Source organism: Microcaecilia unicolor, chromosome 3, assembly GCF_901765095.1.
Source record: "Microcaecilia unicolor chromosome 3, aMicUni1.1, whole genome shotgun sequence".
In the NCBI taxonomy this organism is placed as follows: domain Eukaryota; kingdom Metazoa; phylum Chordata; class Amphibia; order Gymnophiona; family Siphonopidae; genus Microcaecilia; species Microcaecilia unicolor.
Genome location: NC_044033.1, coordinates 193,467,700 through 193,490,739, shown reverse-complemented (window position 1 = coordinate 193,490,739; position 23,040 = coordinate 193,467,700). Strand labels below are relative to the sequence as shown.

The 23,040-nt window shown below is 45.7% G+C and overlaps 1 protein-coding gene and 1 long non-coding RNA gene across 2 annotated transcripts in view; one reads left to right on the top strand and one right to left on the bottom strand.

The window, feature by feature from the left end:
• The window catches only part of C3 (complement C3), a 102,458-nt gene that overhangs the window by 57,215 nt on the left and 22,203 nt on the right, over positions 1-23,040 (top strand). Inside the window, exons 25-29 of the mRNA XM_030196876.1 lie at positions 6,443-6,518; positions 10,815-10,974; positions 11,234-11,329; positions 11,563-11,713; positions 14,177-14,340. Coding sequence (XP_030052736.1) covers positions 6,443-6,518; positions 10,815-10,974; positions 11,234-11,329; positions 11,563-11,713; positions 14,177-14,340 — 647 coding nt within the window. The remainder of the gene's footprint in view (positions 1-6,442; positions 6,519-10,814; positions 10,975-11,233; positions 11,330-11,562; positions 11,714-14,176; positions 14,341-23,040) is intronic.
• LOC115465971 lies at positions 319-21,333 on the bottom strand. Its single transcript, XR_003941485.1, has 3 exons — positions 21,172-21,333; positions 13,061-13,063; positions 319-329 (listed from the first exon to the last, which is right to left on the bottom strand). It is a non-coding gene; the product is annotated as an uncharacterized LOC115465971 (long non-coding RNA).

The following is a 23,040-nucleotide window of genomic DNA, read 5'->3' as shown; positions in this document are numbered from 1 at the left end:
CTGTGCAGCAGGAAACCAGTGGGATGCTCTAGCCACCAATGTAGGCATTTCCATGCATGCTCATTTCAAGTGGAAGTGCTGGCATCAAAGGTTGGAGCATTTTGCCAGCTTTCTCACTGCTTCTGTATCATGGACGTGGGCTCCAGCAGGGACTTTCCAGCTGGGAAAGGGAATGGAACAGGATATATCACCTTTCTGTGTTCTTTTGCAACTGCAACTACAATCAAAGCGATTTACCTGGGGTAATGGAGAATTAAGTGACTTGCCCAGAGTCGCAAGGAACTGCAGTGGGAATCGAACCCAGTTCCCCAGGATCAAAGTCCACTGCACTAATAGGCTACTTCTCTACTAGCAACATTCCATGTAGAATCTCGAATAGTAGCAACATTCCATGTAGAATCTCGAATAGTAGCAATATTCCATGTAGAATCTCAAATAGTAGCAACATTCCATGTAGAATCTCAAATAATGTGGGATATAAATGCAGAAAATAAATCCTACTATATAAATGAAGAGTGCATGCGTGGCACATCACAGATCTCTTCCGACGTTAAAGGCAGAAACAGAGCTGTGGGTGACCGGCGAGCACCGGGTGGGGATCGTCCGACAGCGGCTCCGAGGCACAGTCCAACGAGCTGCTGAGAAGCCCCTGATATTATGGAAACAAGTCGTCTGCTTCCTGATAGGTGGAGATCAGCACATGAGGTCTGCTCTCAGTAACGAGAGACGCCTGGTGACGACGCCCTTTGTGCGCCGAAACCAATGAATTGCACAAATTTCCCTTCATCCTAAATACAACATATACCCCCAAGTGTGGCAATTAAGAAGCAGAACTCAATGCGTTCCACAGATATTACTGTGGAAATTCGGATAGCAGCTTTTCCTATTCAAATTCTTCTTTAGTTCGTTCAGCCTCTGGGTGGGACTTTCAAGTGTTTCTTTAGCTTCTTTTGCCCATATTGCTGCTGTCCTATATCCATGTTACCAGATATGGGGACTGGAGGTGTGTGTGTGCGCTCCCGCTGAACTCTCTCTCTGAACTCACTCTCACAATCTCTCTTTCACACAGACGCGTACACACACACACACTTTCTCTGTCTCACTCACACACTCACGCACACACACACGTTCTCTGTCTGTCTGTCTCTCTCACACTCACTCTCACACACACACACATATACACACTCTCACTCTCTCTTTTTACATTTCAGAAATAACACATATTGCCCGTTTGGCTATTTCATTACATTACACGCAGCAGAAATGTCGCCCGTTGTAAATGCATAAAATAAATAAATAGGGAAAGGGAAATGGGACTTGATACACTACAAATGCATTCAAACTGGTTTATATAGTATATAAAGGTACTTATTTATAACTGGGGCAATGGAGGGTTAAGTGACTTGCCCAGAATCAGAAGGAGCTGCAGTGGGAATCGAAACCAGTTCACCAGAATCAAAGTCTGCTGCACTAATCAGTAGGCTACTTCTCCACTCCAGCATCCCATCCAGCAAAATGTATGATTTGGTGGTAGTGGCAATGGGGGGGGGGGGGGGGGGGGTGGCGTGTACTTGAGATGAAATGTTTGGCCCATGGACCCTTCCCCCCCCCCCAAACAATAGGCTGTACTTATGCCCATGGTACACTCCCCAGGCTTCAACTCCACCTGCTCCATGTACAGAACCCCCCCCCCCCCTCCAATGCACATCAACGACTTCAGGAACAGCCATATTATGTGGCCAAGTGTAAACTGTGGGGATTAACCCAAGTCTTTTTGATAACTTTTATCACTGTCCTTGGGCATTATACTTTTGCTTTTTGATGTATCTTTCCCCAGTCCTTCAGAAATAACTGGTCCTCATTTTAAGTTTTATTGATCACTATTCAATCTAAAAATCTAGTTCAGCTGGCTTCGTCTTTCATCTGCATAACCATTTCTTGGTTATCTTCCCTCTCCCCCCAAAAAACAGAGAATAAAGATTGAGATAAGTGTTCAAGAGGAAAGGATGTGAGTTTAGAATAGAAAGAGAACAAACCAAAAGGGATGAGAAAAGTAAAAGGAGAAGAGGAGATCAGGAAAGAGGGACTGAGACAGTGAGGAAGAAAGGACCAGGATAGGAGGAGAAGAGGTCAGGAAAGAGAGACCGAGACAGGGAGGAAGAAGGACCAGGATAGGAGGAGAAGAGGTCAGGAAAGAGAGACCGAGACAGGGAGGAAGAAGGACCAGGATAGGAGGAGAAGAGGTCAGGAAAGAGAGACCGAGACAGGGAGGAAGAAGGACCAGGATAGGAGGAGAAGAGGTCAGGAAAGAGAGACCGAGACAGTGAGAAAGAAGGACCAGGATAGGAGGAGAAGAGGTCAGGAATGAGAGACCGAGACAGTGGGGAAGAAGGACCAGGATAGGAGGAGAAGAGGTCAGGAAAGAGAGACCGAGACAGTGGGGAAGAAGGACCAGGATAGGAGGAGAAGAGGTCAGGAAAGAGAGACTGAGACAGTGAGGAAGAAGGACCAGGATAGGAGGAGAAGAGGTCAGGAAAGAGAGACCGAGACAGTGGGGAAGAAGGACCAGGATAGGAGGAGAAGAGGTCAGGAAAGAGAGACTGAGACAGGGAGGAAGAAGGACCAGGATAGGAGGAGAAGAGGTCAGGAAAGAGAGACGGAGATAGTGAGGAAGAAGGACCAGGATAGGAGAAAAAGAGGTCAGGAAAGAGAGACCGAGACAGGGAGGAAGAAGGACCAGGATAGGAGGAGAAGAGGTTAGGAAAGAGAGACCGAGACAGGGAGGAAGAAGGACCAGGATAGGAGGAGACGAGGTCGGCAAAGAGAGACCAAGACCGGGAGGAAGAAGGACCAGGATAGGAGGATAAGAGGTCAGGAAAGAGAGACTGAGACAGTGAGGAAGAAGGACCAGGATAGGAGGAGAAGAGGTCAGGAAAGAGAGACCGAGACAGTGGGGAAGAAGGACCAGGATAGGAGGAGAAGAGGTCAGGAAAGACAGACCGAGACAGGGAGGAAGAAGGACCAGGATAGGAGGAGGTCAGGAAAGAGAGACGGAGACAGGGAGGAAGAAGGACCAGGATAGGAGGAGGTCAGGAAAGAGAGACGGAGACAGGGAGGAAGAAGGACCAGGATAGGAGGAGAAGAGGTCAGGAAAGAGAGACGGAGACAGTGAGGAAGAAGGACCAGGATAGGAGGAGAAGAGGTCAGGAAAGAGAGACCGAGACAGGGAGGAAGAAGGACCAGGATAGGAGGAGAAGAGGTCATGAAAGAGAGACGGAGACAGTGAGGAAGAAGGACCAGGATAGGAGGAGAAGAGGTCAGGAAAGAGAGACCGAGACAGGGAGGAAGAAGGACCAGGATAGGAGGAGAAGAGGTCAGGAAAGAGAGACCGAGACAGGGAGGAAGAAGGACCAGGATAGGAGGAGAAGAGGTCAGGAAAGAGAGACTGAGACAGTGAGGAAGAAGGACCAGGATAGGAGGAGAAGAGGTCAGGAAAGAGAGACCGAGACAGTGGGGAAGAAGGACCAGGATAGGAGGAGAAGAGGTCAGGAAAGAGAGACCGAGACAGGGAGGAAGAAGGACCAGGATAGGAGGAGAAGAGGTCAGGAAAGAGAGACCGAGACAGTGGGGAAGAAGGACCAGGATAGGAGGAGAAGAGGTCAGGAAAGACAGACCGAGACAGGGAGGAAGAAGGACCAGGATAGGAGGAGGTCAGGAAAGAGAGACGGAGACAGGGAGGAAGAAGGACCAGGATAGGAGGAGGTCAGGAAAGAGAGACGGAGACAGGGAGGAAGAAGGACCAGGATAGGAGGAGAAGAGGTCAGGAAAGAGAGACGGAGACAGTGAGGAAGAAGGACCAGGATAGGAGGAGAAGAGGTCAGGAAAGAGAGACCGAGACAGGGAGGAAGAAGGACCAGGATAGGAGGAGAAGAGGTCAGGAAAGAGAGACTGAGACAGTGAGGAAGAAGGACCAGGATAGGAGGAGAAGAGGTCAGGAAAGAGAGACCGAGACAGTGGGGAAGAAGGACCAGGATAGGAGGAGAAGAGGTCAGGAAAGAGAGACCGAGACAGGGAGGAAGAAGGACCAGGATAGGAGAAAAGGTCAGGAAAGAGAGACCAAGACAGGGAGGAAGAAGAACCAGGATAGGAGGAGAAGAGGTCAGGAAAGAGAGACCGAGACAGGGAGGAAGAAGGACCAGGATAGGAGGAGAAGAGGTCAAGAAAGAGAGACCGAGACAGTGAGGAAGTAGAACCAGGATAGGAGGAGAAGAGGTCAGGAAAGAGAGACCGAGACAGGGAGGAAGAAGGACCAGGATAGGAGGAGAAGAGGTCAGGAAAGAGAGACCGAGACAGTGGGGAAGAAGGACCAGGATAGGAGGAGGTCAGGAAAGAGAGACCGAGACAGGGAGGAAGAAGGACCGGGATAGGAGGAGAAGAGGTCAGGAAAGAGAGACCGAGACAGGGAGGAAGAAGGACCAGGATAGGAGGAGAAGAGGTCAGGAAAGAGAGACCCAGACAGGGAGGAAGAAGGACCAGGATAGGAGGAGAAGAGGTCAGGAAAGAGAGACTGAAACAGTGAGGAAGAAGGACCAGGATAGGAGGAGAAGAGGTCAGGAAAGAGAGACCGAGACAGGGAGGAAGAAGGACCAGGATAGGAGGAGAAGAGGTCAGGAAAGAGAGACCGAGACAGGGAGGAAAAGGGATCTAGACAGGAGCTATGGAGGGGATATCAAGTAGCATAAGACTGGCTGGTAATAAGTAGCTAAAGGTTGGGTGAAGGGTGTGAGCTGGGAAGAGACTAAAGGAAGTGGCAGGAAGCCAGGAGAGGATGAATGCCAAGGAGATGGAACGATCAGACTTAGTAGTAGGTGAGAGGACTGGATGATGTGTGTGATCACACTTTTGAAGGGAAAAGGAAAGGCACCAATTGAGAGGGACAGAAGCTGAAATTGGGTGAATTGACATTAAAAGCTGTGGAAGTGATCTACCGAGCATCTGTTTCCCTGGACACACTCTCTCCCAATTCCGTAATGTGAGGATGTAAATGCAAGAACTCTTTATACTGCGATTATAGAATATTACCACTTGTACGTGTAACTGTTACAGTGACGTGTAAAGAGCTGAAGAAGAGATGTACTGAGCTCCTGCATCCCTGAACATGAGTAGCCATACTGGGTCAGACCAATGGTCCATCTAGCCCAGTATCCTGTTTCCAAACAGTGGCCAAGCCAGAAACCCAATCAGTAGCAACATTCCGTACTACAAATCCCAGGGTGAGCAGTTGTTTCCCAAGTCTGCCTCAATAGCAGACTATGGACTTTTCCTCCAGGAATTTGTCCAGACCGTTTTAAAACCCAGATACACTAACCGCTGTTACCACCTCCTCCGGCAAAGAGCTCCAGAGCTTAACTATTCGTTGAATGAAAAAATATTTCCTCCTATTTGTTTTAAAAGTATTTCCATGTAACTTCCTTGAGTGTCCCCTAGTCTTTGTATTTTTGGAATGAGTTTAAAAAAATGGATTTACTTCTACTCGTTCTGCACCACTCAGGATTTTGTAGACCTCAGTCATATCTCCCCTCATCCGTCTCTTTTGCAAGCTGAAGAGCCCTAACAGTGACGTGTAAAGAGCTGAAGTAGTGACTGAACTCCTGCATCCCTGGACACACACACTCTCCTAATTCCATAATGTTAGGGTGTAAATATAAGAACCACTTATGCTAAGATTATAGAATACTAACACGTATGCATGTAACTGTTACAGAAATGTGCGTAAGTGCTATTTGGGCACTAAAGCACTATTCTAGAAACTTGCAAAACACTTAGCATGCAAATGCAAGGAGCGTTCACGTGGGCCGGTTCACGGGTGGGTCATCGTCTGTTGTTCCAATACTGTCATTTACATGCCTCAGATTTTTACGCCTAATATTGACACGGGATAAGTGGGCATGTTTAAATGTTGGTGTAGAAATGCCAACACGCTACTATTCGCGGTTGGCACGCTGCATCTCGATGTATAACTTTTGGCATTCTTTATTGTATTGTTTCCATGGAGGATAATTCTATAAAATCGCATTATTTTTTTTTAAGTATCAAAAATTTACCTATTTGGAGGCCATTGTATAAAGAAAAACAGGGGCCTACTTTCCTGAAATGCACCTCAAGTATCATTTCCACCAGCCACATCTCGATTGGTTAAAAGATGTCTGGACGTTGATTAGCTGCATAAATACGGCCGCCAGCCACACTGCTCCCAACTCTGCCCATGTCACTGCCCACCTGCAAAGTCCGTGTCATTGAATACTGCGCTCAGTGGTACAAGAGCACAGAGCTGGATAATGTTTATGTACATGGTACAACGGCTCGAGTGGGCACTGGGCAGGGTTCTTGTGTCACTTTCCAGCCGTTTCCAACATGTTTCTCTTTTTATTCTGTTTTTCAGGATATATACAGCAGCTGGTGTATCGCAAACCTGATAACTCCTACGCAGCCTTTAAGGACCGGGCATCAAGCACCTGGTAATGACTCTTTTGTTCCAAAACTCCGTAGAACTGTAGATAAACTCATTGTCTGGGGTGGGGGTGGGGATTGAGGGCGCATGGGAAAAACGCTTTCTGGGTTTTTTGAAATGATTTTATTTTTCATTTTATCATTTCATTTGATAACTGTCTTGCCTAAAATGCAGAAATGAAAATCTAGGTAAATGTATGGAAGAGTATTTGTGTCATGCCAGAGACCTTCCTTCTGGAGTTCATAGACAACCTATCCAGATGTGCTTGAAAATTATTTTCATCAAGCCTTTGGCGCCCAGTAAAATTGCACCCTTCTCCTCCATCGTTAACTCCAGACTCCGTTCCTTTTATCTCACCGCACCTTATGCCTGGAATAGACTTCCTGAGCCATTATGTCTAGCTCCATCCCTGGCCGCCTTCAAATTCGGGCTAGAGGCCTTCCTGTTTGATGCTGCTTTTGATTCCTAACTTGTCACTTGCTCGTAACCTTTATCTTGTCTTCCTCTCTTCAATAATCCCTTTTTCCCTATGTGTCCTATCTGTCTGTCCTACCCATATCCCTGATTTGTCCTGTCTGTCCTGATTTAGATTGTAAGCTCTTTTGAGCAGGGACTGTCTTTTCTTCATGTTCAATTGTGAAGCGCTGCATACGACTGGTAGCGCTGTAGAAATGATTTGTAGTAGTAGTAGTAGGAAGAGATAAGTATGTTAAGCTCAAAAGCATAAATTAGTAAAAATATATCCCAGGGTGAGCAGCAGCTGCTTAAATACAAATATAGGTGACAGTTCTGTAAGTGGGGGCAGTGAAAACCTATATACTGACCTCTGGATCCCTCACACTCCCTTTTATCGGTGTCTCATATTCATGTGCCGCTTGCAGTTAGACCAGCTGTAGATCTGGTGGAATTTCGGTCACGTAAATGTGACAGGGAAGCAGTGGTGTTCCTAGCCTGGATGACACCCGGGGCGGATTGCCGATGCGCCCCCCCCCCCCCCGGGTGCAGCGTGCCCCTCCCCGTGAAATGACACCTCCCCCCCAGCAAAATTACACCCCCCCCGGGTGCACGCCGCTGGGGGGGGGTCTGCGGTGCGCGCCTGTCGGCTCTGAGTTCGCTAACTTCGCTCGTTCGCTGCAGCTCCCTCTGCCCCGGAACAGGAAGTAACCTGTTCTGGGGCAGAGGGAGCTGCAGCGAACGAGCGAAGTTAGCGAACTTGGAGCCGCCAGGCACGCGCCACGGCACCCCCCAGCAGCGTGCACCCAGGGCGGACCGCCCCCACCGCCCCCCCTTGGTACGCCACTGCAGGGAAGAATGTTAACTTGCAGATTTCTGTAAGTTTTGGGTCTAAGTGGGAGCCCCGCCTATTGCTACAGCCCTTAACGTTCATGCACCATGTCACTGGCGCACCCTTAGGTGTCCTCCTAGTGTTGTACATTTACACATGTGGAGAGCGTGTAAACGTGGGCAGCCGGTTATAGACTTGTTCTTAGAATGGCTGTGTCCCAGGATCACCGAGCATACATGTGAAGAGGACACGGGTCCACCTTGATCCACTCAGGGCCTCCGTTCCAGGTGCCCAGTTCTCCCACTGGCCACCTACCAAGTGCTGTGAGGTCTTGCAGTTCATCTGCTTATTACTCCCAGCATTCCCAAGTCCACCCTGATCCACTTGAGGCTTCCACTGCAGGTGCTGTGCCCTGCCAGGCATGCGAAACATTTTATCTCTACAGGTTTTTCTTTTCCTTTGTCCTATTCCCAGTGGCTCCAGTACAATTTTTCTCCTTGATACTGACTTTTCCCGATCTCTTTCTCCATCTGAAACCACTGCGTACCTCAGGACCATACTGCCCACCTTCTGTTTTCATCAGCTCACCATCCCTTTTGTCTTTTCCCTTCTTTCTACACTCAAGTTTCAACATTTTCTCCCTTTCATTCAACCATCTCCATTCTGTCTCAGTGCCTCCCTGTCTCAGCATCCACCCTCATCTTTGTCGCTGTCGTCCTACCTCTCCTACTCTTCTCCATGCTCTTTCTTCTTCTCTCTGCTGGGGTATCTGTCCCAATCCTGGTCCTCCACATCAGCTCTCACCCTACTCATGCAGGCCATACCACAATGTCTCCAGTCTTATTTCAGTTACTCCCCTTTACCCTTCTTCTCTGCCTTTCTCATGTGCCCTGTGGAATGCCCGACCTATCTCCAAGATGCCTGCTCTGTCTCCAACAAGCTTGCCTGTATCCTAGACCTTTTTATCTCTTTACTCTCCATCCACTTGCCCTAACTGAGACTTGGCTTTGCCCTGAAGACTGCTTCAGCTGCCACCCTAAGTCATGGAGGTCACCTTTTCTCCCATACACCTCCTCACCCAGTTGGCCATGGAGTCGGTGTTGGTCTGCTACTGTCACCCTCTTGTAGATTTCAACCTCTTCTTCTGCCTCAGTTTCACTGCTTTTCTTCTGTCAAGGTCCACCCATCCGATTATTCACTCCTCTACCTCTCCGAGTAACAGTCATTTATCGACCCACTGATAAGTCCATTTCTTCTTTTCTCACTGACTTTGACTCCTGGTTTTCCTTCTTTCTCAAACCTTCATCTTCATCCCTCATTCTTGGGGATTTTAACATTCCTGCTAATGATCCCTCTGACTCAGTTTCTTGCTTTAACATCCTCTTTCAATCTTCAGCTCTGTTCTACTACCCCTAGTCACCAGAATGGCCACCGTCTCGATCTTGTCTTCTCAAACTGCTTACTCTCCAATTTCTGTGCCTCAGTTCTCCCCCTCTCTGGCCATCATCTGATAATTTTCATACTTAATCACTCCCCCCCTCCAAAATCCCATCCAATGTCCACCAATACATTTAGGAATCTTCAAGCTATTGCCTCTTTCACTCTCTGTACCAGTGTTTCATCCCTCTTCTCAACCACTGTGTTATCCAAGTCTCTCAATGAGGCTGCCTCTTCCTATAATACTATTACCTCCTCTGTTCTGGATACTCTCGCTCCTCCCATTCCCCGTTCTGTCAGGCGTACCAAACCCCCAGCCTTGGCTGACCTCTAGAATCCGGTACTTAAGTTCCTGTGCCCAATCTGCTGAAAGCCTTTAGCTAAAATCCCATACCTATGATGACTTCATACATTTCAGATTCTTGCTGACCCCCTTCCAGTCTGCTCTTTCACTTGCCAAGTAAGACTACTACATCTATTTGACAAACTCTTGGTTCAAACCCTCGACATCTCTTTGCCACATTGAACTCTCTCCTCAAAGTGCCTTCACCTCCAACCCCTCCTACACTTTCTCCCCAAACTCTGGCTGAGTCATGATAGGGTTCACAAGATGAACCTTGAGGTCTCAACCAAGTCACCTCCACCTCTCCTTCCCCCAGTCTATTCTGTCAACTCTCCTTCAACTCCTGCCTCCTTTTTTTTTTCCGTTTCTGAAATCACTGAAGAGGAAACTGCACATTTTCTTTCTTCCTCCAAACTACCTGATCCTATTCCCACCCATCTACTCAGCATTCTCTCTCCTACTGTCATCCCTTCAATCTGTCATATCCTCAACTGTTTCTGATGCCTTCAAATATGCCGTAGTCACACCAGTCCTCAAAAAAACCTTTGTTGGACCCTTTCTGCCCTTCCAACTATTGCCCCATCTCCCTCCTCCCTTTCCTATCCAAGATACTTGAATGTGATGTTCACCGCCGTTGCCTTGACTTTCTTTCATCTCAAGCTATTCTTGATCCACTTCAATCTGGCTTTTATCTTCTACATCCAACTGAAACAGCCCTGGCTAAAGTCTCCAATGACCTGTTCCTGGCCAGATCCAAAGGTCTCTATTCTATTCTCATCCTTCTCGATCTATCTGCTGCTTTTGACACTGTTGATCACCGTCTACTCCTTCATACGCTGTTGGATTTCAGAGCTTTGTTCTTTCTTGGTTTTCTTCTCTTGGATCACATTTTTAGAGTACAGTGCTGTGTATGTCTGGTAGAGCAGGGAATGGCTCTAACATGTTTAATATACAGCATTGGGTACATCTGGTAGCAGTATAGAAATGTTAAGAAGAAGTAGTAGAGAAGGGACCGTCTCTTACATGTTTAGATGACAGCTTCATATGTCTATCAGAAATAAGTAATAGTATTAGCTGTCTCTCACAGCGCTACGTATGTCTAATAGAGCAGGGACTGTCTCTTACCTGCTTAGTGTATGGTGGTGGGTATGTCTGGTACCCTATAGAAATGTTAAGAAGTAGAGTAATAATAAGACAAGCCAAAGCTCCTAACCGTATGTGTTCCTCGGTCTTTACAGGCTGACTGCTTATATAGTCAAGGTGTTCGCCATGGCTTATCACCTAATTTCCATTGAACCTGACGTTCTCTGCGGGGCAGTGAAGTGGCTGATCTTAGATAAACAGAAACCCGACGGAATATTCCAAGAGGATGCGCCTGTCATCCATGGCGAGATGGTGGTACGTAATACAGTGTGGATCTTGGACTATTCTCAGACCCCTCCCCGAATAATCTGGGTTTTTCCGGCTCACAGTTCAAGAGCAGATTAAAGCAGCCTGGGAAATCCAGTCATGAAGTGGGCATTACACCTCCTGACGTGTGCCTGCCCTCACCATAAACTGATCCCCTCCTACTTGGTAAATTCTTCCCTCTCTGCGCTCCCAGCAGCACATTTCTCTGGGACTTATGGAGTCCGTGTCTATCTTTGATTTGACGCAGGGTGGCTACAGGGGTGCTGAACCAGAAGCTTCGTTAACCGCTTTTGTCCTGATTGCACTGGCAGAAAGTCGTCAAACATGCCAAGACCAGGTTAATGTAAGTAAATCTGTAAGATTCATTTCCAAGTCTTCTGCCTATCTCCCGGTGGTGCTAAGTCCGGTTACTGCTCTGTTCCATAACCTAAGTTAATGGTGGGGGATCCTTGTGACATCTATTCCCTGAGCTCTTTTCAGAAGCAAACTGGTGAAACATTCTGCGTTTAAGGCGAAAAGGCCTGTGTGTGAGTTTTTGCTGGGTTCAGCATTTTCACTTCTCTCTTTTTCTTTAAGATTATGGCTGGAAGCATGAAGAAAGCGGCTGATTTCCTGGAGAAAACGTTCCCCTCCCTGACCAAACCCTATGCAGTGGCAATCACTGGATATGCGCTGACACTGATGAACCGACAGCCCATTCAAGAAAAACTCATGAGCGCTTCAACAGGTTAACTGACCTAGACATAGTAAAATCCTGTAGGGAGGTGCACAATACAGAAGGCTGCAGCCCCTTCCCTGAAATTTGCAGAGATGTGGAGAAGTGATTTTAATACTCCCAAATAGTGAAATATCTTCATTCAGAAATCCAACGATCATTTTCTCTTGGTGTAAATATTTCACTAATCTGTTGGAACGGCTTCACCGTGGGGAGAGGCTGCAGAGGCTGGGGCTGCTCAGCTGGGAGAAGAGGGCTGAGGGGATTTTGATAGATACAGGTCATAAAATCTTTGGGGGGGGGGGGGGGGTGGAGCTGGTAAATTGGGAACAATTATTTAAGCTGTCAGGCTGCACCAGGGTTAGGGGAAACTGTGAAACAGGTTACAGATTTAAAACAAATTTAATCTACCAGTACATAAATATCACCATACTGGGACTGACCAAAGAGCCATCAAGCCCAGTATCCTGTTTACAACAGTGGCCAATTCAGATCACAAGTACCTGGCAAGATCCCAGAACAGTAACATAGATTTTATGCTGCTTATCCTACAAATAAGTAGTGGATTTTCCCAAGTCTATCTTAATAATGGTTTATGGAGTTTTCTTTTAGGGAATTATCCAAACCTTTTTTAAACCCTGCTAAGCTAACTGCTTTTATTACATTCTCTGGCAACAAATTCCAGAGTTTAATTACACTTTAAGTGAAGAAATATTTTCTCTAATTTGTTTTAAATTTACTACTTTGTAGCTTCATTGCGTGCCCCCTAGTGCTAGTATTTTTGCAAATAGTAAACAAGTGATTTACGTCTACCTATTCCATTCCACTCATTATTTCATAGACCTCTATCATAATCCCCCTTAGCCGTCTCTTCTCCAAGCTGAAGAGCCCTAGCGATTTTAGCCTTTCCTCATAGGGAAGTTGTCTTATCCCCTTCATCTTTTTGATCACCCTTTTCCATACCTTTCAATTTTTGTTTCTTGCATGTGAAATGTTGTCGGGATTTCCCAGAGCTGTTTGTTTACGCTGTAGTGCTGTAAGTATCTTTGTCCAGTAAAGTCCACTAAAAGGCACTTTGAAGAACTTAATGTAGGATGAAATTTCAGCAACAGATGCTACAGAAGATACGGCGTTCTACATAGCCAAGGATTTTGACATCTTTTTGGAGACAAGCCCTTTTTTCACTTCAGTCTGTTTGACCCCTGAGGCAGGCCTTTGCGCCAAAACACGGCCGTGTCGGGTCATTTCTATGACTTTTTACAATAAAGATTCTTAGGTATTTCGACATCTGTGAATCCACCTCACTTTTTCGTTTTGCTCCTTTTCAAATTCTGCCATATATATATATACTAGTAAAACATGCTCGTTTCTTGCGGCAATGAAACGGGCGCTAGCACGGTTTCCTTCCGGACCTCCCCCCCCCCTACTCACCCTGTCGGCTTTCGTCTGCCATTGTTGCGGACCTCGGCACGTTGCCACCGTCAATCTGTTGACATTGCTCCGCCCTCGACGTCATCATGTTTGATGCGAGGGCGGGGCCCCAATACAGTGTTTTCGGTGGCTTCACCACCACAATGGCTTCGAACCGGAAGGAAGTGCCCGGAGGACCTGACAGTGACGTCAGTGTCCTCAGAACGTTGAGGGTGAGTTTTATTATATAGGATATTTTTTGTGATGCCATGACCAGAGCAAAATAAGAGCATTTTAGTCACCACACAGTTAGGGTGAGGACCTTGTTGCCAGAGAACAGGGTGAATTTAAAAAAAAACAAAAAACCTTTGGGCAGATTTGTGGAACAGGTGCACATAATTTCTTAACAAAAAAAAAAAAAAAAAGGATCAAAATACCATTTACAAATAGAGGAATCTAAACAAGTCAATAATAATGTCAAATATAGAAATACAGGACCATGATTACGTTTTGACCAATCACATTACAAACTGGCTATTCCTCAAGAGAGCCTAAATATTGTTGATTCTGGTCGTTATGAGGTCTCTTCCTCCCCAATTTTGTAAAATCATTGTTTGAATAATTTAATTTTTAAAACTTATTCTTGAACAATTACTCATGGTCCTGAAATATTACTTCATGGTCCTGTATTTCCATACTTGACGTTATTATTGACATACCATTGTTTTGTTTACATAATTTCTTAGCCAGATAGACTGGGGATCTCGCCACTTACTTCTCGGATGGAGCAATATGGTAAGAACTGGGATCGCGCAATGACTCAGACTGTTCACTTTCAGACACAGGATACTGGACTCACTGGGCCATGGGTCTGATTCAGTACAGCAAAGCCTCCTTTATTAATACACACCAGAGCACATTCATCTCCTACTTAACCCATGCCACGAAAGCTCTTTGAAATGCAGATAGAAACAAACCTGTAAATGTAATTGTAATGTTTCCTTCTAAATCCAGACAGTGCATACAACTGAAAAATTTTTAACTGTTTTTTTTCCTCTTATTTAGGTGGAACCCAGTGGGTTGATTCCACCTCAAATCTATACAGTATTGAAGCTACCTCATACGCACTTCTCGCCCTCCTGAATCTAAAGAAGTTTGACCTGGCTGCGCCATTGGTCAGGTGGCTGACAGAGCAGAGGTATTATGGAGGAGGCTATGGTTCAACCCAGGTGAGTAAACGCAAGAAAAACCCCAGTTCCTGAAACAAGTAGATGAATGGAGTGGCTGTGACAGCAAAGGCTCTGGGACAAGGGAAGAGACTGAGCAGGAATGAGTATGTCTTTAGAGAGAGGGGGGAAGAAGAGACTGAGCGGGAGTGAGCGTGTAGTGAGCGTGTCTTTAGAGAGAGAGAGGGGAGAAGAGACTGAGTGGGAGTGAGTGTGTCTAGAGAGAGAGGGGAGAAGAGACTGAGCCGATAGAGAGAGAAGAGACTGAGCGGAACAGAGTGTGTCTAGAGAGAGAGGAAAGAAGAGTCTGAGCCTATAGAGATAGAGAGAGAAGAGACTGAGCGTGACTGAGTGTGTCTATAGAGAGAGGGAGGGAAGAAGAGACTGAGTGGGAGTGTGTGTCTAGAGAGAGAGGGGAGAAGACACTGAGCGGGAGTGAGTGTGGCTTTAGAGAGAGGGGGGTGAAGAAGAGACTGAGCGGGAATGAGTATGGCTTTTGAGAGAGGGGGAAGAAGAGGCTGAGGGGGGAAGAGGAGGCTGAGCGGGAGTGAGTGTGGCTTTAGAGAGAGGGGGAAGAAGAGACTGAGTGGGAGTGAGTTTTGAGAGGGGGGGAAGAAGAGACTGAGTGGGAGTGAGTGTGTCTTTAGAGAGAGAGGGGAGAAGAGACAGTGGGAAGTGAGTGTGTGTTTAGAGAGAGGGGGAAGAAGACACTGAGCGGGAGTGAGTGTGTCTTTAGAGAGAGAGGGGAGAAGAGACTGAGTGGGAGTAAGCATGTAGTGAGCGTGTCTTTAGAGAGAGAGAGGGAAGGAGAGACTGAGTGGGAGTGTGTAGAGAGAGAGGGGAGAAGACATTGAGTGGGAGTGAGTGTGTCTTTAGAGAGAGAGGGGGAAGAAGAGACTGAGCCTACAGAGAAAGAATAGACTGAGCGGGACTGAGTGTGTCTATAGAGAGAGGGAGGGAAGAAGTGGCTGAGTGGGAGTGTGTGTGTGTGTGTGTGTGTGTGTGTGTGTGTGTGTATCCATCTGCTGGAAAGAAAATTAGTGCTATTGAAATGTTCTCTTCAATTTTCAAATGCTAAATAATTTTTAAAAAGCTCAGAAATGATTAGTGTCCAATTTTGTATTCTATTCAAGCATTTCTATCAGCTTCATAATAACTTAAAACCACCTAGGACTGGGTCGAGCGACCCATAAACAACCCATAAACGACCACGGAGGATAACATATCGAAATCAGCTGCTACCGGGTCGACTGCTATCGGCCCGACCGACTGACTGACCTGGAAGCGCTCAGGAACGGAGCCGCCATGAGGACACCCTACCTGGACGGGTCATGAGGGCCGCTGAGGTCCGACCGCAGCTTCTCCCGCCCTTGAAACACAGTGCTGCCCTGTTGATCTCGTCTCCGGGAGCACAGCACTGCCCTGCCAGCCTCGAAGCCCACCCACATCCTGGTCTCCGGCAGCCTCCACTGCAGACCGAGAGGAGCGCCTGCCGGCCGGACGACCACCCAGGTGGCGAACCGAAGAAAAAAGAGGTGAGCCCCGTGCACGCAGCTGAGGAGCGAGGTGGGACAGTTGAGCACTGCGGCTCGACCGGCAGCGGCGACACTTGGGACATGACAGCAGACCGAGGTAGAGAGAGGGGAGCGCCATGCATGCAGCAGAGGAGCGGGGTCGCGGAGCGCAGAAGGTTTGCCGAATGGAGCAGACTCGGACCAGCTGCGGCGGCGACTTTTGGGGAGTGAAGCGAGGGCCTGGGCAACTCATGGCCAGACCACGCTGTCCCGTGTTCCAGATCAGCTGCCAACCGCTGTTCTGCAAGCGGACCGTGACCACCTGGAGAGTGACCCCGAGTATCCGTGCCCAAGTACAATTGACAGTGAGTCAGACCAAAGGCGACTACCCAGCGAGGGAAACATCTGAAAGTGGGGAGACTCCTGGAATCTGCCAGTGCTGCAGGTGTCCGAGGATAGCCCTTCTTCCCAGCCTAAGTACAGCAGAAGTACGGTTCCACAGCACCCAAAGCAGTCCAAAACAAGCTAAGTCAAGAACAACACAGTTTATGCCTAGCTGTCTCACCACCCTTAAGATTTCACATTTGGGTTTGAAAAACAGAACATATGCATCCCACATGGCAGATTCCTGCAGCTGTAGTTAGCATGTTAGCGACGGACAGACAAGCCACCACCACAACACCTCAAGCGAGGCAGCTGGGATCAGAGCGCACCCGTGAGACGCGACAGATGACGGACATAGAGACGAGACGGACGGCAACCCCGAAATGTTACACTCTCCAGCTTCTCCAGCCTGAACAATCCCACCTGAACAAACATTACCTCTCTCAACAGTACCACTGCCTCTCTCAGATACCTACCCCCAACCATCACAACAGTACCCAGAATTATGGAGTCCCTGCGTCCAGGGACATAAGTGCTCCAAAGACATCAAAAGGACAAGGGACATCAAAGACCAAACTTAGAACCCATGATGCCGCCTAGCCCTGCTGAATATTACGAAGAACACCGACCAATGGACCGCTAGACGGGACTGCAGGAAAGGAGCAGCGCAAGCGTACCACACCGTAATGCACACCAAACAAACCAAAATCACAATGAACACCATCACAGTACTCCTAGCAATCTACTCCCTATTGCTAATCCACCTAACACTCACCACCCCACTTGCAGAAACCAACACAATACTCATACTGCACAACTACCTAAGACCAAACAGATACACCACACCTCACTGCACCGACGACCACCAAAATGAAGGAAGATCACAAACGGACACCCTCAACAGAAGGGAAAAAAAGACCATAAAAAACCCTCACAAACTATGAAACGACAACTGAAAAAAGTCCACTTAACACCGAACACAGAAGACTCACACCAAAATATTCAAGTATGCTACGTTAATGCCAGATCCGTAGTGAACAAAACAACAATAATAACAGACTGGATCATGTCAGCAAAACTTGATCTACTCTTCATCGCTGAATCCTGGATCCATAATCAAGAGGACCCAATCATCCTACACCTATGCCCTCCAGGATATAAAATCACTCACTGGACCAGAAAGGAAAAGAGAGGTGGAGGCATAGCGCTTATATACCGATCCCATTTCACTGTTGAAACCACAGGCGAATCCATAGCAACCCAACTCGAAATAGCCTTGATTAGAATCCAACACAAAACCCTGCTTGACCACCTAAACTGTGTCCTGTTCTACAGACCACCAGGCAACTGGCATGAAAGCTAGTCAAACTTCATCTCAAATACTTGCGTATCCAACTCCAATGTACTAGTATTAGGAGACCTTAACCTTCACCTAGAAGACCCAAACTCTACCAATGCACGAGAATGTAGGGATTTCCTTCATCTATGTGATCTTAAATGGCCAAACATGCAGTCAACTCATGCGAAAGGGCACACATTCGACCTCATCTCATATAAATTGCCCACGGACCAGAACCTAATAATAACAGAAACTAACTGGACAGAAACACCATGGACCGACCATTACAAATTAACCATATCCCTAAAATGGCGGAAAAAAGGTTCTCCCCACATATGAGAACACACATCCTACACCACGAGAGGCCAAATAGACACGGAAACATTCTGGAAACAGATATATAATAACGACTGGACAACACAAACGGATTCCATACACTACCTTTCAGAATGGGACAAAAGATGTAAAGCATATTAGACGAACTAGCACCCTTAAGAACAAGAACCTCATGCAGACACAACTCGATACCGTGGTTCAACAAAGAACTGAAAAAATTAAAAACACAATCCAGGAAATTGGAACGGGCATGGAAAAAAATAAAAGATGAACAATCACTCAACGCATGGAAACAACTACAAAGGAAATACAAATACGCAATAAGACAGAACAAAAGGTCATACTACAAAACCAAAATAGGGCCGGACTACAAAGACACGAAGAAATTATACCATCTCGTGAACAAATTACTAGATATTACGCCAATCACCACAACCAACACCGACATCCCATCTGCAGATAACCTCGCTAAATACTTCAATGAAAAAATTGCAAACCTACGCAAAACACTACCTCAGGACAATATGGACATTCAAAACTTCATCAATGAACTGGACCCATCCTTTGGTGAATACCCAGTGGACCAAAAATGATTATTGTCCAATTTTGTATTCTATTCAAACATTTCTATCAGCTTCATAATAACTTATCTTAACCATTTCTTTCCATAAATCAAATTTCTGGCATTCATACTATTGCTAAGAATGTTTGGCTTCCTCTGGCGGACGAAAGTAGTAATTACAAGATGACTCGTTTATTTCAGAATTATATACTAGTATGTGGCTCCGTCTTGTAGCCAAATTTAGTAATTACAAGGTGACACATTTATTTCTAAGTTATATACTAGTATGTGACTCCATTTGGTGGTCTAGAGTAATTTTTAAAGAGGGACAGTAAATTATATATACAACATATTCAGTCCTACAGTTAGTTCCCTTGGATTCTTGCGACCCAAATGCAGGACCCTGCATTTTTTAGCATTAAATCTTAGTTGCCAAATATCAGACCATTCCTCCAGCTTCGCTAGGACCTTCCTCACGTCAAGGGAACGGTACAGTATAGGGGATGAAGTGCTTCAGTGTACAAAGAAAGAGCAGGACTTGGGGGCGATTGTGTCTGATGACCTTAAAGCTTCCAAACAGGTAGAAAAAGCAACGGTCATGTCATTCACACTCTCCAGGGTGTCCACCCTGTTGCAGAGTTTGGTATCATCCGCAAAGAGACCAACCTTACCAGGCAGCCCTTCCATAATATCGCTCACAAAGACGTTAAAAAGAACCGGCCCAAGGACCGATTCCCTGCGGTACTCCACTGACAACATCAGAGCAAGATCCATTTACCACTAACCTCTCTCTCCTTGCATTCAACCAATTTTGAACCCAATCAGTTACTCTAGGTCCCATACTGGAGGCACTCAATTTATTTATCAGTTGCCTGTGTGGAACCATGTCAAAGGCTTAGCTGAAATCCAAGTATACCACATCAAGCGCCCCTCCCACATCCAACTGTTTGGTCACCCAGTCAAAGATGTAGAGAAAACAGCTACAATCCACGATAGATCATTTACTTGTCCTATATTTAATATATACATACTTCAATATATGGCGCCTTCTGGTGGGTAGAAATTTACTGCTATTGAAATTCCTCTCTTCAATTTTCAATTGCTAGAGTATTTTTTAAAAGGCCATAGATGATATCCAATTTTATATTCTACTTCATAATAACTTATGTTAACCATCCTATATAATAAAACGCACCTCCAACATTCTGAAGCTGACTGCATGGCTGAGTCATTCCTGCTCTTTGTATCCATCTCCTGAATTGACATCATGTACTTCCGGGTTCGTCACAAGCAGAAGTGACCAACCACACAAGGTTTCTCGGCTTCAGAATGTTGGAGGTACTTTAGACCAACTGTTAACAATTGGAACCTGGACACATGTACATATCATATGCAGAGTAGTATCGTTGCCAACTTAAATCCCCAGAGTTGACATAAGCACAAACATCAAGATAATGTGTCATTGGTGGGTGATAAGATGATAGGATGGTCAGGTCCTGACATTACCTGAGGTACAATTGTTTTGGTTTTAGAGAGCTGAAATAAGAAGGCAAAACAAAAAGGTCAACCCTGGGGTTTCTGCTGAAAGGGAAGGAGTCTCAGGAAAGTGATTAAGTCAGCTGTTGAGATACCTAGGGTAGATTCTTGTTGCCCCGAGTTGGTGTTCTCCTGCAGGGCAAAGGGAATAAATCTCAAGAAGGTGCATTCTATTAAATAGGATTGGTCAGTTCCTTCAAGCACAGCCAGAGCTCAGCGTCCTGCACAGTAACGCTCAGACACCAGAGAGAGAGGGGGGGGAGGTATCTCTGTCACACACACTCTTCCTCTCTCACACACTCTCTCACAGTCAATGACTTCACTCTCTCACTCACACACTGTCTGCCACACACTCTGTCTCACACTGTATCACATTCACTCTCTGTGTCACACAGTCACTCACACACTCTCTTGGTCTCATACACTCAGTCTCACAGAGAGTCTATGTCTCACACACACTCTCTCTCGCACACACTGTATCTGTGTGAAACACACTCTCTCTCTCTCTCACTGTGTCTCACATACGCTCTCGCACACACTCTCATTCTCACACACACACACACTCTCTCTCACAGACACACTCGCACCCAGACTCACTCTCTCTCACACACACACACACTCTCACACATCCACTCTCTCACACACAGTTACTCTCACATACACTTTCTCAAACATACACACTCCGAGGAAAACCTTGCTAGCGCCCGTTTCATTTGTGTCAGAAACGGGCCTTTTTTACCATTTTTTTCCATAAATCTAACATTTTACATTAAAATTGCATAGTTAAGTACGTGGCACCATCTGGTGGACAAAAGTAGTAATTACAGCATGACACGGTTATTTCTAACATATATACTAGTGTGTGGCACTATCTGGTGGACAAAAGTAGTATTTACAAGGTGATGCGTTTATTTCTAATATGTACAAGCTCTTATATTTAGTTCATTCTTTAAAATATGAACTAGTGAGTCCCTTGGTTTAATCCTACTGGTTCCAAAGAGTTCATTATATTAATCCATCTTGCCCCTTTCCTCTGCAGTCCTTTCAACCGACCTGCTTCTCTATTCCTAGCTGTTTCCTAGTCAATTCCAAACCATCTTAATTCAGAGAAACTATGTGAAAACTTGATAAGATGTTCAAGGAAAGGTGCCTGTGTCCTGCACATCTTTAAATTAGATTTAGGTTGAGATAAACGTATTTTCAGACTTCTGCTTGTCATCCCTACATAATTTCTTTTAGAGGGACAGAAATTATATATACAACATATTCAGTCCTATATTTATTAAAATGTCTTTTATATATATACTAGCCGTTAAGCCCGTAAAAACGGGCGAGATGTCCAGCTACCCTCCTCGCCACCGCTCCCTCCCCCCTCCATGCCGGGCCCCCTGCACTGACCTGACAGCGCCTCTCACCTCTGTGTGAAAGCCCTGTTGGTCAGCATTTTACAGGACCAGGACACTGTACCAGTGACTTCACAGTGAGAATCCTGAAAGGTAACTTTAAAACCATACAAGAACGTAAGACCTTTGAAGTCAGAATGATTGAATATTTTAACACCCAACAGAAAGGACTTAACAAGGATCTGGGGTTCCTAGCCCATTATAAACCATAAAGCTGTATTTCTCTGTTGATCACCCCACCCCTCACCTATCCACACCCATCCTGTTAGAATATCAATGATATGCTTTGATGTCCCCATGCATACCTCCTACCCACCTCCATCCTCCCACCATGTCAGACTGTCATAGTAATGCTTGAATGTTTTCACTTATATACACTGTCAGCTAGCACATTTGCTTATTTCCGATCTGACGAAGAAGGGCAACCTTCGAAAGCTAATCAAGAAATGTATTAAGTTATGTCCAATAAAAAAGGTATCATCTTATTTTCTTTTCCATGTTTTATTTTGTTTGATTTCTATTGATAACCTTAAGAGTGGACTAACACAGCTACCACACTCCTCTACTTCATAAAAATATGGACCAGTCAATCCCTTGATTTAATCCTACTGGCTCCAAAGAGTTCAATGTATTAATCCATCTTGCCTCTTTCCTGTGCAGTTTTTCAAGTGATTCCTTCCTCTGTTCGAAGCTGGCTCATAGTCAAGTGGAGGAGTGGCCTAGTGGTTAGAGCACTGGTCTTGCAATCCAGAGGTGGCCAGTTCAAATCCCACTGCTGCTCCTTGTGATCTTGGGCAAGTCACTTAACCCTCCATTGCCTCAGATACAAACTTAGATTGTGAGCCCTCCTGGGACAGAGAAATATCCAGAGTACCTGAAGGGAACTCACCTTGAGCTACTACTGAAAAAGGTGTGAGCAAAATCTAAATAACTAATAATTGCAATTAATCTTCATTCAGAGAAACTGTGTGAAAACTTGATACAATGTTCAACCAAAGGTGCCTGTGTTCTGCACATCTTTCAATTAGATTTATGCTCAGATAAACATATTCCCTACATAATTTCTTTTAGAGGGACAGGAATTATATATAAATCATATTCAGTCCTACATTTATTGAAATGTCTTATATATATATATATATATATTTTTTTTTTTTTTTTTTTTACTGTCATAACGGTTAATGAATGTCTTAATTTGTCTGTTAATTTTGCATGTGCTGCCCATTAACAGTATATTTAGAATGTTGTGGTTTAGAGATACTGATTTAAGAATAGCCATACACTAGGGCTGTTCAGTTGGAGAAGAGATGGCTGAGGGGATATATGATAGAGGTCTATAAAATAATGAGTGGAGTGGAACGGGTAGATGTGAATCATTTGTTTACTCTTTCCAAAAATACTAGAACTAGGGGGCATATGATGAAGCTACAAAGTAGTATATTTAAAACGAATCGGAGAAAATTCTTCTTCACTCAATGTGTAATTAAACTCTGGAATTCATTGCCAGAGAATGTGGTAAAGGCGGTTAGCTTAACGGGGTTTAAATAGGTCTGGACGGCTTCCTAAAGGAAAAGTCCATAGACCATTATTAAATTGGACTTGTGGAAAATATTTCTGGGATAAGCATCA